This window comes from Aspergillus costaricaensis (genome assembly GCF_003184835.1).
Source record: "Aspergillus costaricaensis CBS 115574 unplaced genomic scaffold BO79scaffold_20, whole genome shotgun sequence".
NCBI classification, from domain to species: domain Eukaryota; kingdom Fungi; phylum Ascomycota; class Eurotiomycetes; order Eurotiales; family Aspergillaceae; genus Aspergillus; species Aspergillus costaricensis.
In genome coordinates this window covers 450,762-467,391 of record NW_020291820.1, presented here as the reverse complement: position 1 = coordinate 467,391, position 16,630 = coordinate 450,762, and the positions used below count along the sequence as shown (strand labels likewise).

General features: G+C 50.4%; 6 protein-coding genes across 6 annotated transcripts; 3 read left to right on the top strand and 3 right to left on the bottom strand.

Annotated features, from left to right (window-relative positions):
- Positions 1-393: 393 nt before the first annotated feature.
- Positions 394-2,048, bottom strand: BO79DRAFT_268770 (MFS transporter; the record flags this gene model as incomplete). The annotated part of the gene is made up of 2 exons (XM_025687140.1): positions 394-685; positions 739-2,048. 2 exons carry the CDS (start codon positions 2,046-2,048, stop codon positions 394-396), a joined length of 1,602 nt encoding a protein of 533 aa, XP_025538483.1.
- A 2,020-nt stretch (positions 2,049-4,068) lies between these two features.
- BO79DRAFT_175356 (uncharacterized protein) lies at positions 4,069-6,422 on the top strand. Its single transcript, XM_025679792.1, has 2 exons — positions 4,069-4,422; positions 4,485-6,422. The coding sequence occupies exons 1-2, from the start codon at positions 4,388-4,390 to the stop codon at positions 6,292-6,294; spliced, it is 1,845 nt and encodes a 614-aa protein (XP_025538482.1). The 5' UTR covers positions 4,069-4,387; the 3' UTR covers positions 6,295-6,422.
- A 447-nt stretch (positions 6,423-6,869) lies between these two features.
- Positions 6,870-8,736, bottom strand: BO79DRAFT_268768 (tannase and feruloyl esterase; the record flags this gene model as incomplete). Its single annotated transcript, XM_025687139.1, has 4 exons — positions 6,870-7,188; positions 7,294-8,267; positions 8,325-8,364; positions 8,426-8,736. The coding sequence occupies 4 exons, from the start codon at positions 8,734-8,736 to the stop codon at positions 6,870-6,872; spliced, it is 1,644 nt and encodes a 547-aa protein (XP_025538481.1).
- Positions 8,737-10,251: 1,515 nt separating this feature from the next.
- On the top strand, positions 10,252-11,451 carry BO79DRAFT_150641 (ankyrin; the record flags this gene model as incomplete). The annotated part of the gene is made up of 1 exon (XM_025678629.1): positions 10,252-11,451. The coding sequence occupies one exon, from the start codon at positions 10,252-10,254 to the stop codon at positions 11,449-11,451; it is 1,200 nt and encodes a 399-aa protein (XP_025538480.1).
- Positions 11,452-11,654: 203 nt separating this feature from the next.
- BO79DRAFT_150488 (uncharacterized protein) lies at positions 11,655-12,181 on the bottom strand (the record flags this gene model as incomplete). Its single annotated transcript, XM_025678624.1, has 2 exons — positions 11,655-11,846; positions 11,900-12,181. 2 exons carry the CDS (start codon positions 12,179-12,181, stop codon positions 11,655-11,657), a joined length of 474 nt encoding a protein of 157 aa, XP_025538479.1.
- Positions 12,182-13,952: 1,771 nt separating this feature from the next.
- On the top strand, positions 13,953-16,493 carry BO79DRAFT_175351 (putative C6 transcription factor). The gene is made up of 4 exons (XM_025679791.1): positions 13,953-14,951; positions 15,012-15,426; positions 15,493-15,769; positions 15,823-16,493. The coding sequence occupies exons 1-4, from the start codon at positions 14,027-14,029 to the stop codon at positions 16,204-16,206; spliced, it is 2,001 nt and encodes a 666-aa protein (XP_025538478.1). The 5' UTR covers positions 13,953-14,026; the 3' UTR covers positions 16,207-16,493.
- Positions 16,494-16,630: the final 137 nt, after the last annotated feature.

Below are 16,630 nucleotides of genomic sequence, written 5' to 3'. Positions count from 1 at the left end.
TGAATATCCATGCTCCACTACATATCATTCGTCGATCGAAATCAGCCTTGGGAAACCATCTACCAATGGAGTGGCTCCGGAACCAACAATAACAATTCCCTCCATACTTATCGGCGCCAGCCTCGCAGCCCTGACTGCCTCCCAGGCACCAGAGAACTTTCGCCTGCTGCAGGCATACTCAAGGGCTTTCTCTCGCGGTTTATAGTCATACAAAAAAGAGCATTGTTCTAATGAAATCACACATTATTGAGATATGACGGAGAAAATAGTATCTCCTCTATGTAGGGTATAAGACTCTAAAGTACACTTTTCGTAACAAACGCAGACAAGTCAAGCTCACAGCGACAAGTCTCGAAGCCACACCATCTATAGTGACTATTAAACATTACGACATCATGTCGACTCCTTCCCGAGACGATGACGTCTCCAGCTAACCGACATGAAGCAGATAGACGTCACCATCCCCAACCCAGCAAGTCCTATGCCGAGATAAAGTGCTCCGCGGTATCCCTTCAGGGGATTCTTCCCGCCATCGTTAACGTTCGACTCCACAGTACCGGCAAATCCCAGTCCCAGTGAGATGGAATAATTGACTGTTGTCGTGACAAGAGATGCTGCCAGACCCTGGTGGTGATGATGCATCGAATTACTCAGGATGAGTGTTCCTGATGGGAAGGACATGTCCCTGAAATCGGTTAGTATATGTAACAAAATTGGATGGGTGGACTTTATACGTACATTCCCCACGATGTAATCAGACTAGCGACAAACGCCTGCGCCCAGTACGTCTGATGCACAGGGACAGTGGCGAAGATGGCTTGTCCAGCAGTGAAGAAGCACATGGCGAAGAACATGATCACGCTAGGTGGTAGCTTTCCCAGTAGGAAGCCGGTGACCAGCGCAGCAACGGCACCAGACGGCGCGGCGGCGGACCATTTAGCGGTCGCGAGTAGTGGCGAGTCACCCTTGGTGACCTCCATGAACTGGTAGAAGTAGTAGATAATAATCCCGAAGCTAGACCAACCCGCCGCAATGCAGCCGAGCACCCAGGCCAGGTCACCGGAGAGGACCGATCGCGGGATCAACGGGCACGGGGCCGAGCGTTCAACGAGAACGAAGACGCCGAAGAAGACGAATCCAACAATCAGGAGGGCATAGGTGTAGGGCGTCTGCCATCCCACTAGTGCAGCCTGATTCCAAGCGAAATTAATCAGAACTAGAGCCGAGATACCGGTGATGGCACCGAGAATATCCAGTCGCAACCAAGCTGTCATGTTGTCTGTGAATTTCGGACGATGAGTAACGGGAATGACGATGATACCGAGCGCGGCCAGCACAAAGCACACCATCCCCATGACCCAATATGCCCACGGCCACCAGACAAGCTGAGCAAAGAGGGAAGAGAAGACACCCCCGACGATGAACCCGCCCGGTGCTGTGGCTCCGAAGCAGCTAAAGATCATCTCCTTGCGCAATCCGGGAGGATAGGCACGTCCGAGAATAGCGATGGCGTTCGGGAGTAACATAGCGGGACCAATTCCTTGCAGAGCTCGACAGCAGTCGAAGAAGACCTTGTTCGACCACACGCTGAATCCAGCCAGGAGGGACCAGAGACCGAACCAGGAGAATCCGATGATGAACATGAGTCGATGCCCGTAGACGTCTCCGAGCCGACCGGCGACCAGAATGAAGGTTCCGACAGTCAAGCTGTAAGCTGCGGCGAACCAACTGAGCTGTCCTGCATTTGTGGTGCCAAAGCTGGCGCCAATGATGTGAGCTGGGGCAATGGACATGCATAGGCCGGCTTGTGTCATGAATTGAGCCATGCAGACCACGGCAATGAAGATGATCTCTTTCCATAGTTCGGACGGGGGCTTGACGGCCGACTGGGCTGTCTCGAGCCGAGTCAGCGCTTCGGGGTCCTCATCATCGTCTAGGTTGGATGGCTTTTCCTGCAAGTCGCCGCGACTGAGAGTGGACTCGGAGTCGTATGGTGTCGACCCATCTAGACCTTGCTCTGAACGATTGTTGTCTGCAAGTTCCGACATATTCAATCACCACTGAACAGAGAGTGTTTCCGGCGCGAGAGTGCGGCCGAGCGGCCGAGCTTGGGGGCCCCATACATTATATATGAAGGGAAGATAATGCTCGATGAAGAATCTAGATAGATACCATTCCCTATGATGTCTGCCGTAGACCCACATCGTCGCCACCGTTGTGTAGCCCAGCAAGTTGATTCGTTGATGCTGAGCCAAAATGAGACCATTGGGGCAGAGGAAGGTTCACGTCCCGTCGGAAGCAAGACTGATCCGTCGGGAGTGGCAGCAAGGGACCATAGATAACATCAAAAAGGGGAAGCAAATGAGCCAAAATCACCCGAGCGGCATGCCGATAAGACAGAATTTTCACACTTCGGGCCCGGAATGGGGTGAAATTGCGAGGGCATCAATATAATATGTGGTTTCAATGACTAGATGGGAGGAAAGAGTTTATCCGGTCGATTGAGTACTAGATTTGCGGCTAAATGGCTGACAGCCATCTGGTGGGGTTCTTATCTTAGATCATCATGATAGCACCCTGATAATTAACAAATGAACTAGAGCCTTGCATCCTGTTCTAGTAATCCTACCGTACCTATGCATGATGCATCCCTGCGCGGCTCTTCCGTCTTGAGCCTTCAAGGGCTGTAACTACGCTAATCCAAAAAGGCTATCGTTTTGTCCTCTCCAGCTTAATGCCCGCATGCAGAGTAACTACTTCTGAATACCAGTGGTATGTGTGGAGTACTAGTATCGGCTGACATATTAAATCTTCAAAGATGATACTTATTATAGACCGCATTCTACCTACCGATGGAATTTCTGTTGCTAGTAATTTCAAGTCCAACCGGACTTTCCCGAAGTATATAGTTTGCCACTCACCAGGTATATATATTGAGCTTGCTGGCGGGGTGTCTCTTGACGTTGATTGAACTAACTTTGCTCTTGACGCAGACAAACTGGGTTGCTCTACTACTACTACTACTACTACTACTACTTACAAGTGGTAGTATCCTCTGTTCCCCAGGCGACACCAATCAAGTGTGCCCAGCTGTATCATTGCATTATTGAAGAGTGAACAGAGTTCGTGACCAGGACAGATCACAGCCACGAAGTTATTGATAGATATTACATGGAGTTCTGAAGGGAGAACCCTTATTCCTACTGATAGTATTGGTACTATCAGCTTTGCTTAGGAAGAACAAGGGCAGTAAGTTGTCGCTTGGCTCAGCAATGGGCTGACTTCAAAGGAGACATTGAGACGACAAAGAGCCTTTCAGACGCAAAAGATAGCCGCAGAATAATCCTCAATCAGCACCCTAGCAACGCTGTTTTCCTGAAGATACAATGGATATTCCAACTACGTGGTCCTAGCGCTCTCCTGATGAGTTTGAAAACCATTGCCCCCTTGGTATTCGAGCGGGATATACATCTCCTAGCATGAAAAAGATATCGAACTGAGTATTAGCACCCACTACTGCCAAAGGAAGTGCGAGTCAATCTCCGATTCTTCGCTCAATTCAAATTGCGACGTACCCACCTGGTTGGATCATGTGGGTCTCATTTCAAGTGATGTCAGTCAAAGGAGACAAAGCATACTTGACTTCATTAGCACTTTTGAACCGGGCTGAGCTCTCAAAAAACGCAAGAACACGGAGAAAAGGTGTCCAATCACCCAGAATTCCAGATAAGCATTTCATATTCTGCACCGCTGACAAGATAATATGACGTTCTCACGTTGTGATGAAGAAAGGGGATCTCCGACATCGCCAGTGGAGCCGACGACAGCCGAGGATCGGCAATCCCGTGACAGGCAGTAAAACGAGCTAACTCCGGCTAGCTCCTGACCGCCTCCGGAACAGGCTAGACAGCAGGTGCATCACATGCAACCGGAGGAAAAAAAGAGTGGCGGCCTGAAGTCGGGGGCTTCCACGCCTGCACGAAACAATCAAAAGAAAAAGAAACGCGCGCGCAGAAAGATCCATCAGGTTTCCCTTTCTCAAAAAAAATTATGTGAAGTTGCCGATCGCACTCCAACCGACTTCATTTCATCACCATGCCATTGATTTTGCTCTCGCTCGTTTTCTTCCGTGAGATTTGGGATCGTGTGTGACGCATTGTGATCGTGGCTGGAGAATATTAATGCTTTACCCCGCCGGACCTTCAAGAGAAACAATAGGCAACTTTCCCCTCCACCTTGATTGTTGTCGGTGTTCCACCTCCTCCTTTCTTCTCATCTCCTCCCATCATCTACCATATAGTCTTCTTCGCACCTCTTCCCTTACCTTCAAGCATCTCAAGCATCCCAAGCACTTCAAGCATCTATCAGCCATAGAACTTCTGCGGTCATGGGGAAATTCCCTGCGGCCGTCATCGTCGCCAGGTATGTCCACCTTTTCTTTTGGTTAATGCGCAATCGGGAACTGACTCTTTTCCTTTGTTTAGACATGGCGCTCGCCTGGATGTTGCAGACAAGAATTGGCATCTCACTTCGCCTACCCCCTATGACCCTCCCCTCTCGTATGGCGGCTGGCTACAATCTCGGGCTCTGGGGGCCCGTATCAATGACGTTGTCCAGTCTCTGGATGACTCACTAGACTTTATAACAGAAGTTGACAACGGTATCAAGTCGCCTTCCGACCGTCTACAAAAGCCAAAACCGAAGCGCAGGATTATCATTCACACATCTCCCTTCACTCGATGCCTACAGACAGCCATCGCGGTCAGCTCGGGGATCTGCCAGAATTCGGGCGAGCCAGAGCTTAACCGGTCCTCGAAAGTTCCCAGTTTAGTCCAGTCAAATTCGGATTCTGCCTTGACCCCTGGTCCCATTACATCAAGCGACCATCGATGTCTCCTACGAGTGGATGCCTTCCTTGGGGAATGGCTTTGCCCTAGATACTTCGACGAGATTATCCCGCCGCCCAACTCGGATCGCATGATCACGGCCGCAAAGCTCGAGCTGCTGCGTCGCGAGCACAATTTCGTTCCCGAGGCGGACATCGTCCCTAGACCCTCTGCTGGCTTTTTCCCCGGTGGCTGGGGGAGTGCATCTACTCCGGTTTCTCCCGCCAATGATGTAACAGCGAAGATAAAGACAGAGGCCCCACCCAGTACACGTCAGACGCAGGCACAGAGGTCCCGCGCTGGCAGCTGTGATACCTTCAGCGCTGCTGAAACGACTCGCGGACGGCGAATGCTCAGCAAGATCAATACCAATCTCCCCTCCATTCCAGATGCCGCCTACGTGCCTCCAACGCCTAGCTATGCCATTTCTCCTTCGGACCCCATTCCAGCTGGGTACGTGACGCATGCTCGGGACGCCTGTGTGAAGATCGATTTCCAATGGGACAGTATGCACGGGGAGCAGAACTGGGGTGACGGAGGCGAGTACGGCGAGGAATGGAGTACGATGCATACGCGGTTCAGTACGGGGCTCGACCGCATGCTTGCGTGGTATCGGGACTACGAGTCAACTTCTTCCGGTCGGCCTCGACGACATTCTCAGATGCTCGACAGTTCTGGCGAAGCCAGTTCCCGCAGTGAAGCGGATGACGATACGGAGACGATTTTGGTGTTGATCACGCACGGCGCGGGTTGCAATGCAATGATCGCAGCACTGTCCGGGGAGCCATCCCAAGTGAATGTCGGCACTGCATCTCTCACCTTGGCGGTCCGCAATGATCACATGCCCGAAATGGCTCAAGATGATACTATTGGCGGACCAGTTCGGACCAAGGGATCCAACGAGCCATCCAGCGTGGAGAGTTATGCCATGAAAATGGTGGCTTCAACCGAGCACCTCCGCATCGCTCCCAGCACGTCACGTGTCTCCTCCCCGAGCCAGGTGACCTCCCCCTCAATCTCGTCCTACCGACATCGACTAGCAAACCGCCCATCGCTGTCACAAGGTATGTTTATCATCGGGCCCTCGTCGACATCCGGCCCCAGCACTGTTCCCTGGAATGCCGAGCGACCCTCTACGGCTGTCACTCCTAAGACCTCAGGGCTCTGGGGGTCCAGCGCCGCCGATGGCCCTGAGGACGATATCGTGCCTAACTTTGGCTGGCCTGCCCCGGCGCCGCCCGTCCAAGGAGAAAGCTCGGTCCAGGCCAAGGTGGATGAACCGACGTCTGCCAAACAAGTGCCACAGCGAACACTCTCCCAGCGCGGACTTTGGGGGAGCGCGCCGCTCAGCAAGGACCGTGAAGCGGGACACAAGCGTCGCTGGACTGTGACTGAACGACGACCATGATGATACCAGGTGGAAATAATATTAATTGTATTTTTCGGGTTTGTTTCTTAGGCTTGGAGTTTGGGATGAGACCATCTAGCTAGATTGCATAGTTTTGGGTGTGAATAGCGGTTCATAGCTGACAGGAGTTAATATACCCTTGCTGATACTGATACCACTTACAATTATGGTGCAGACTTGAAGTAGGTAATAAGTAGCAGTCCACTGGATTAAATCATTAGAGGCCATACAGATGTCTATCAAGTGCTGAGACGAACATCTGATTCAGTAATTATACACTACTACTAGCCTACCCATGATTCCATTCCACGAGTTACTTCCCAAATGCTCAAAGCACTCGAAGAATATCGACCACCCATAATCCACACCGCACAATGGCTACACATGCAGAATTTCACTCTACCAACAATAAACCAATCATCCCAAAATAATCACCAATCCCAGAATCCAATTCCACTAATTTCAACCCCTAAAACTAGAATACAATAAGATAAAATAAATAGTACAACACCTCTCATCTCACATCCAATTAACAAACCCCTCCTCTCACCTCTAATCCACCACCAACAAGTCATCTAATACAACAACTTACACTCCCAATTCTCCGCCTCATCCGGATCCCCCTTGCCAGTATACTTCGCCTGGTACGGATAATGACAAACGGGTCTCTGCCTAAGCACCTCCTGAGCATTAGTGGTATTCTTCCACACCGTCGCAACAATACTATCCGGCGCCGTGCCATTCTCCACCCACGCCATCATGGCCAGGACCACATCGTGCTTAGCGTCCCTGTATCCGGGGACACTCCACGTCGAGGTATTGATGTAGGATGCTTGGTCCGCGCCGGCGATGTACCACGGGGCGTTCATGTCCGTGGGGGTGTTGTAGCAGTGTCTTTATCAATTACATTTCAATCAGCATCGACCTTTGTCAAAAAGTAGAGGAGAGGAGAGAAGAGAGGGGGGTTGGGGTCAAAAGGGGGGAGGGGGGCGGGCTTACTCCATGCCCGGAATCAAAAACAGACGATAGAAATCATCCACGTCATCGACGCCGTTAGCCTGCACAGCGCTCTTCGCCTGGTCGTAGTAGAACGTGCTCGCTCCAGGAGAGACATAACTATCCGAGAGACCATGGTAATGGATGAATTTCCCACCGCGTTTCTCGAACTCGCTAATGTCGTATTGTCCTGCCGTCGCGTTACCGGGGTTCAAGTGGTCAGCTAGCTCGACGGTGCTGAAGTCGAGGTCCTGCCAGACGAAGGAGTCACCCAGGCCCATGAGATCACGCAGGTACCAGTATTGCTGGGAGATGGTCGACTCCTCGCCGAGACCGATGTTGCCCTCTAGCCAGGATGATTCACTTCCGTAGAAGAGGTGGCTGTAGACGAAGGTCTGGTTGGTGTCGACCCAGTCGTTGTAGATTTTGTACAGGGTGTTGAGTTGGTTCGTGGTGAGGCAGGTGTTGGGTGCGCTGGTGGAGTTGCAGGCGAGGGTGGATGGGTTGAAGACGCAGCCCTCCGGGTTGGAGATGATGTTGTCAACCAGGCCGTCTTGCGGGTCACATTGGCGGAGGACTTCGGCGGCCAGGACGGAGAACATTTCCTCCGGGATGGTGTGCGAGCTGTTGGCGGGGGCTTGGTAGGTCGTTTGCTTCAGGTTGTAGAGCTGCTGGTGCGTGGTCCACCAGGCGGGGGCACCTGCGATGATCCCGTCGTAGTCGTCGGGGTACACTTGCATGTTCTTCATGCTTTGGCGGCCGCCGGTCGAGCATCCGTAGAAGTAGCTGTAGGCTGGGCCGCTGCCGTAGCGGCCGGAGATCAGGAGCTTCGCCAGGGTGGTGGCGCCGTGCCAGGCCCGGTAGCCCCAGTCGATTACGGCTTCAGGGCGACCGAGTGCCCAGGTTCCGGCTGTGTCGATGCCTTCGTGGCCGAGGTTGCTGGAGACGGCGGCAAAGCCGTAGTGCGTGCCGGTGCCCTGTTGGGGAGTTTAGTGGGTGTGTTGGGTATGGGGGTAGGTAGGGTGGGAGAGTACCATGTCAACCCAGTTGATGCCGCCTCCTGCTGCTGCGGAGCTAGGGAGTGTTAGTATAGGCGGTATTGGTATAGAATAGCGTAAGGGAGTGGGAAGCTTACAGCATCCGTCCGTTCCAGTTGTATGGGAAGATCACACCAACCAAGTAGCTGGAGTTACCCTCCGACGCGACGTTGACCTGCACAGCACACGACTCGGGCAGGCCGGTCGGGTACTCGGACGCGGAGGTGTAGTTCATAGGGTTGAGAGAACCACCCTCGGGGACGTAAGTGGTCCATTGAACGCGAGCTTCGGTGCCATTGGCATTGATGATCTTCTGGAATGCAGATGCGGAGCAGTTGGTGCTGGAGATTGCAGTGGCCGCGGTGAGTCCCACGAAGGGGAAGGCCGCCAGAGGGATCTGGTACCTCATGTTGTAAGTGAGGTGCGGTCAATTGGATAGTGAAGTGAGTTGCTGATGAGGATTGAAGATTAGAGGAACTTTCTGCTATTTATGTGCCATGGTGGTTATTGAGCAAAAGTAGACGCGTCATGTCTTCTGCAGAAAGACGGGACGAAGTATCGTACGGCATGGAGGTGGATGATGCGGTGTTGGAGTGGTGAGGTGATCTTCAGGCACGTTGCTTGATTCAGAGATGAAGACCGAGGATAGACATAGACTCGTCATGTCCGATAATTAGTTCTATTGGGTTTCCATCTTCTCGTGGTTTGAGGAGCAGTGTTCCATAGTCATCAGTTCATGCTTGATGGTTGTGTTAAACAGATATCACACAGACTTATAAAATGACTTCCAAATCTGAACCTGGTATGTACATTGTGTGCAACAACCCTGAATAAGCGTCCGGGCGTACCCCAGATGGACAGGGAATAGTTACTCCAAAAGAAGCTTCAAACGGCGAGTGGATCTCCGATCTGATAAGGCGGCGCTGCGGAGACTAGTCTACTTCAGGTATGGATGATCGTCGTGGAGATACCCTCTGATAAAAGTGGAATTACTCCAGCAGGGCATCAGGGATCAGTGTGTTCGAGATATTATTCACCAGTCCAAGTACAGTCTAGCTGCAGACCTGATACATGCGATCGTCATAGAATTACCTGATCTCATCGAACATCGCACTATTATTCGCTCTGCTAACTCCGAGGCTAATGAGCTTCTCTGAGCTTAATTCGCCGGTGTGCATATTTTCTCTCCATCTGAGCTTAGTAGCCACTTGATCATTTAGGCATCAAAATAAGCATCCACTCAAGTTCTATTAAAGTTGTATATCCCGCAATAACAGATCGTGTGAGGTAAATGAAGAGACATCCCGCAGTGGAGATCAAGGCACCTGCGCTGCCGTGTCCTAGCCCTATCGAGCCTGCTAGGGTTGGGATATACCTGCAGTATTGCGGAACCTTTTTCATTTCTGCTCGGGAAAAGATGGCTGTTTAAATATCTCACGCCCATGCTTGAAGGATAATTCCTCCAAGTCCACACCTAGAACAATGGCGTCTCAACCACAACTGTGCCTAACTTTGAACTTTCGAGGAAGGGAAATTCCTTTGACGACATTCGGGACATGTCTTTTACTTCAAAAGCGGCTGAAATTTAATGTGCATCGAGAGACATAAACAACTATGTTGTAACAAGGAAATGCCAAAGACAAAGTGTATAACAGTGGCTATTACCGCTGCCGTAACTGGGACGAGAGGACACTGCCGATAAGTGCCAACTAGGGGCAAATGTTGACTATCACTCTTTAACAACATAGCCTAGTCAGTTCTCATTCTTTAATATAAATTCTACATATATATGGGGCTATCGAGTGCGATCTCTTCATGGCTATACACTCAGCATCGACAAAAGCAATATACCCAAAAATCAGCCCTGTCTCCTACCAGCCCCCTCGAACACGCAAATCTCATCTTAGACAGCGGAATTCAAGCCATGGAAATTGTATACCTCGGCAGTCGATTGCGTAGTGACAACTTCAGAGACTATCCGGTTGAGCTCCTGTTCCACCTCGAACAATGCCTCCGGTTACCGGTGAGAAAAGCCCTCGATTTGCAGGATGTGCCCGACTTTTTCGAGATCATGAAAGATAATGCTAAGAAAGACCTTGAACAACCTTTTCCGTTTAACCGCACGCGGCCTATTGGTAATTATGAGGACACGGCATTGGCATACCGCAAAAGCATCTGTGACCTTGAAGTGCCGACGTGCCTCTTCGAGCCCACATGTTCTGGTGGTGTGGTCGACATGATAAAGAAGGGTGACGTTCAAGGACTCGAAAAACGGCTTCAAGAGGGCCTGCTTCCCAATGGACTCAATATAGCGGGGTTCCCATTGCTTTCTCTAGCGGTGGTACATATGCAAGTTAAGTGCGTTGAGCTACTGCTGAGGTATACTGCATCCCCCAGTCTGAATGGTTACTGGTTCGCTGCAAGGCCACTTGACTATATCATGCCCGCTCCTTTGAGTTACAGCTGTCGCGACCATAAAGCCATTATTCAGATGCTGGTCAACTCCGGAAGCTCCTTTGGCTATACCAATGTTCTCGACAGTATATTTCTGTATGATGACATCGATCTCCTGCAGAGGGTCCTGGATGAGCCCCCTGGTCTCTTAGCTAATTGGCCACGTAGTGGCTTTGAGTTCATATTACATCGTCTGGCAAGGCATGGTAAGGGTTGTGATGAAATTATAGACTTGATTGCCTCCAGAGCACCTGAGGCGGCTCGTCAGATAACTGCTACGGGCTATACCCCTCTACACTATGCAGTTAAGAACAAGAATGATGTTAACATGGTTAAAAAGTTGCTTCGCTTGCCCATTTACCTGTCGGCGCTGGATTACAACCAAAATTCAGCCCTCGCTTTGGCTGTCGGCGAGAACCACGTGGAAGCCGTCAAAGCTATGATCGGCCACCCAGATATTAACTTGCTGCAGCTTCATGAAGTATGGGATTTCAATATGACCCCATTGGGTCAAGCTATGGGGCAGCGCAATCACACGCTTATGATCATGCTGCTTACTCATCCACGTATGTGTCTCACAAAAAGTGCCCGAGATGCGGCGCTTGTTAAGGCAAGGGAGCTGGGGCTTGATGATGATTTGATGGAGCAAATCGGTAGACTGCAAGCTTGATCCCAGGACCATGAATCCTGGTTGTATCGATGTATTGCAGGCCCATAATGAATCTTACCCCCTAAAAAAATAAAAAAAATTAGAAATTGGTGTTTTTTCGCTCAATATGAATATCGCATTTAATGAGTGGCTCCAGAATTTGATAATTGACTAGCTTTGTGTACCATTAATTGCGAAGGGATATCCGGCCACTGCCAGGAAACTCAACCTATGTAGCACTGGTCTTCTGCTCGGGTAAGGTAGAAATGAAGAACACCAGAATTACCATAGTATGCCCTGTAACCATTGGTAGCGGCAATAGTACTTGCATCCACGTAGCGGAAACGCCGCGTTGATGCTTGATCACCTGGGATGACCAGATTGCCAGGAGCACCGTGGAACTTGATTTTGTGGACCTACCCATGGCTAGTTAGAAATGTTGAACGGCAGAACACAAGCACTGTTTGACCTTCTCGGCGTCTTCATCGAAGTCCATGGTACTCAATAGAGGAAGGATGTCCTCCGCTAACGCTTGTGCAGGATGCCCCGTATCAATGACATGCATATCCCATTCACCTTCCAAGGAATTGGGATCGACTGGCTCAAGCTCGTTGTAGACATGATCAACCTCCGCAGGGTCTAGCTGCTCCAGTGCGTTCGCAAGGCTGATATATTTGTCGGCCGCACTCCTGGTCCATGAATTATAAGGGTCTTGTGGAAGACAGAGAGAGGTGCTAACATACCGTGCCATCAATTCCACTAACTTCACAATGAAGGCCAGGAGAGATTGCAAGGATATTGGTCTAACCTTCGTACACATGAGGGGCCGGTGTTACTTATATACTCGTGGATTTGTGTAGAGCTGGCGCCACGATCGCAAACTCTAAGTTTATTAGACCTTCCATGGCCAAGTATCTCGGGGGATGGGATCAGGAATCCGTTGTTGTGACCATGGTACAGCAAGCGTTTTAATTCCGGGGCGCATGCCAAACAGAGCCTCTTGCGTAATATGTGGCAAGCATGACATTGAAAAATCTCATTCCAGAATTAGCCCGGTATGCTAACCTTCCTGCGAATATGAGTTCCGTAATCAAGGTCTTTGGGGTGGATATACGTGTGAACTGGTGAGTGGTCAATGTCTTCACAAGTTGAAGCATGGCTACCAATATGGGAGCAGATAGCTGGCCCTAACAAGACCGTGTCTGCAGATTAGCCTTTTCCAAAAGGCGTATAGAAGGAACAACAGGCAATCATTGCCTTCTCATCAGCGAGGGCCTCTGGAGGTAGGGCATGACGGAATTGATAAGTCGTACTTGCCACATTGGTATGCAGCAGACCTTCGTACTAATAGATTCGTGGAAGTTTCCGAAATGGTGGAGGGCGCTCAAGGATGTTGTCTCGGTCTCTACAGGATCGGAAGCAACTCATGGCGATCAGTTAAGTAATTTCATTAGGCAAACTTCGGTTATAGATCAGCCCTCCTATTGCCTTGTAGCCTACTTTCGTATCAAACCAATCCTCGTTTGTGATCTAAGCACTAGTGATTTAGTATAGAGTAGTAGGCAATTGTTGATAGGCTTTAAAATCAGCGTTGAATATATTCGTCGCTCAGTCTTGGGGGTACTAGGTACATCATGGAGGCAAGATGTGAGTGTGGTTGGTAACATCTGCGTGATGTTTGGAGCTGACATTCATTGCCAGATATGTGACTGATCATTGAAACCCCCTTATCATTCAGTTGAAACAACAGAGCAGGGAGAATTAAATAGGGGTTTCATACAGATCTTCTGACAATATCCAACGAGGATAATCGTCCTTGGTCGCTCTTCATCCGTGCCAAGTCACGGAGAGCACAAGACTGGTTGTTTTCAAGGATGACTCAACATACTATTTTACTTGATCAAAAATGAGAGATATCTGGTCAGGTGTTGAGGATATACAGTGGATGAGGTGTTTGAATGAGTATTTGGGATCAATGCCGGCAGTGACAGCGGTCTTGATAACGCAACTATTTGGCCACGACAGCACCTAAAGCTAGCTGTGCGGTTAATCATAAGGTAGTAAAGATTGGCGCGCACAAAGTAATATGACTGGCATATGTTTTGTTATGAAATGCCACAAGTCCATATTATCCTACCCTAACGAAGGCTTCGAATATATCTTTGGGTAGGGCCCTCATTGTGACAACAACTCCGATGGAAATAAATCTAGATTGTCTACGCAATGGTAAAGTCAACGCATATCAGGCATAAAGCGATAGTATATGAAGGTTTCAAGATGATCTGGATCGATCCAAATTAAATGAAGCAATGACTTAAATTAGTAACAGGGGCCCCGCATCCCATGACGAGGCCACTAGTCCATATCGGGGCTAGTGGGGCATCCAACCTCCGGGATAATTTAATTGATTCATGGTTTGTTGCTTGATTTCCTGCCACTGCATTTTAATCCAGCTGAGATTAACATCCATGACTTGCAGGTGTTAAATACTTTTTCCCCCTTTCTTTCCCTGCAATGTTAACCTTCAATTAAACTCTCCCACCCTCATTCTTTCCTCCCTACCCCGTCATTCCTTTCCCTTTCTCCGAGTCTGACAATGACTTCTTCCCGCCGCAACGGGCAAGCTCTGCCATGTGAGCCCTGCCGCAAAGCCAAAATCCGCTGCGATAGTGCCACCCCAACATGCCAGAATTGTGTCCGTCGCGGTAAGGGAGAGAGCTGCGTATTCACGCCCGTTCCGGCTTCTCGCACCTGGTACTCGGACAATGCTCCCTCACCCACCGCATCACCACGTCCCCAAACAGCCCAACCCCGCCCCGACTCCGCTGCTCTCCAGAACCGAGCCTCATTCAACGCCGGCGACGACAAATTGTCTTTCGATTTCGCCACCAATAATTCGGCGACATTCAGCGACATTGGAGATCAATTCAAACGCTCTCTGGTCATTGATGCGCCCTCCGCGGCTCGGCCCGATACGAAGCAGATCCAGCTTGGCGCTCGACTGCTCACTATGCTGTTCGAGCATTTCGCGTTATACGAGCGACTGTCTGAAACGGCGGTCGAGGTGTGGCCTGAGGGATGTGTCCTGGGTCATCGGCTGGTGAGCGGGATGTTTGAGGCGTTGGAGGATTTGCATGGGGCGCTGGCTGCGGATGCGAAGGACTTGCAGTCGAGTTTGCTTCGCTGGTCGCAGAAGATCTTTGATGATAGTGCCAAGCCGCTGGCTGTTCAGCCGACTATGTCGCCAGAGGACTATATCCGTCGAATTTCTGGACGGTGGGAGGGTATTGGACTGGTGTTTACGATTGTTGGTCAGGGCGCTATGCTTGAGCGGGATTGGAGGTCTATCCGTTCCAGTGAGGCGAATGTGCCGAGGGATCAGAAGTCGCTCGCTGCTCAGGCAGTTAGTGCGAGCGATACTTGTTTGCAGTTCTGCGATCTTTCTACGGCGGTCAATGATCCGTTGGGATGGCTACTTTTTCAGCATATTCATCTGCTAACGCTGGTGTGCGGTGAGAATGGTATGTTCTTCTCTGGTCTGTTCATTTGGGTATTTGGGATCTTTGCTAATTGAGATATAGATCCTCGGGCGTGGAGAAGACTGGCCGATCTTTCGACGACGGTCTTTACCCTCAGTCATAATGCACCTGAAGAGAAGCGCATTCCATTTTTCTTGCTTGAACTCCGCAAGCGACTAGTTGCCGGGGCTTACAGTATTGACAAGCAGCTGGCAACTTTCTTGGGAAGGCCGCCTCAGATTAGCTGGCGCTACTACGATGTGCAGTTTCCTCTGGACTTGAGTTACGAAGAGATTCTGGCGGAGCCAAAGGTCCGCGAGGCTGCCATTAGCCTGCTTGACAAGACTGGCTGGAATACCCAGGGGATTGTGGGACAGGCTGCGTGGATGCGCATCGCCCTTCTTATTGGATCTACGAGAGAACAGATTCTTGAACTATCTTTGAGCCGACGTATCGAAGAGTTGCCGCGCAAAGTCCAGTAAGTGTGCCGCAGTTCACAAGTAACGATTGCAGATTTGCAGATCAGAGCTAATGTGCATCCTAGGGAGGTGTCGCAGCAATCTCACAAGACATGGAACGACTTGCCCGGCTTCCTCCGTTGGCGCCCGAGTGATCCGGACACCAACGATAGCAGCGTTCTCGTTCCATTGTATCTCAACTTCCTCTACAATGACTTCCTCCTCTACCGCGTTCTTGTGCGCCGGGCACAAAGTGGATCCGAGGGTCTAGTCAGTGTGTCACAGAACATTCTCAGCACGATCCTTGAGCTTATCGGCAAGGAGATCGGCTCGAGAACGGGCACTTACAATGTTGGATATAATGTGCGTGCTGTTACCCCTTCGATCCCTGCCCTCTTATGCTTACCTGTCCTTAGGCTGCATCTTTCGGTGTTCCAGCGGCCGGCGTTCTAGCAATCGAGCTGCTCTGCCAAGCTGAATCCCAGTCCCAGCTCCCCGCCACCGTCTTCCGGCGATCGGAAGTCATCCAGAAACTGACCGTCTTCGCTTCGCACCTGCAATATGTTGTCCGCCCGCATGATGGAATGTATGAGGTCTGTCAGCGCGCAAGAAGGGTCATCTCCAGCATTTTGGATCGTATCCTAACGGTCAATCCTCCCGCACTGCCTGCAACCCTGCCGCCTGATGTTCTGGCGACCAACTGGTTGAACGGAGAGATTGTTGTTCTGGACGACGGAACCGATCTTTTCCGATGGATTGACGGCTCCTCCGATACCTCACGACGGGGGTCCTGGGCTTGATCAGCACGCGCTGTATGGTATGATGATTAATGACTGCCCACGATGAGTAGAAGTATCCTTGTTGGGTACTTGCAAAGAATGATGATTGATGAAATACCCCATGCTTCGTTAAAAGCATACGATGTCTATGTTGTTCTCGCTCTATTTCACTGATGTTGTGGAATGCTTATCTTCTCCTTTATGTGGCTACCTCTTCGCGCACCAGGCTCTTACCGGCCTATGAGTTGATCTATCTGCATGCGTTCCTCTTGGATCTACCTGTGTTTACCTAATGCTTTAATGAATACCGTTCGATTTTACTCTTTTGGTTATCTGACAACACCACGATGATGGAACGTCAAGAAACCAGTAAGCAGAAGATAAGCCACCACAAGCGAGGGAACCAATCAATTTGACCGATAAGCCACCTGTTGACAAGGATGTT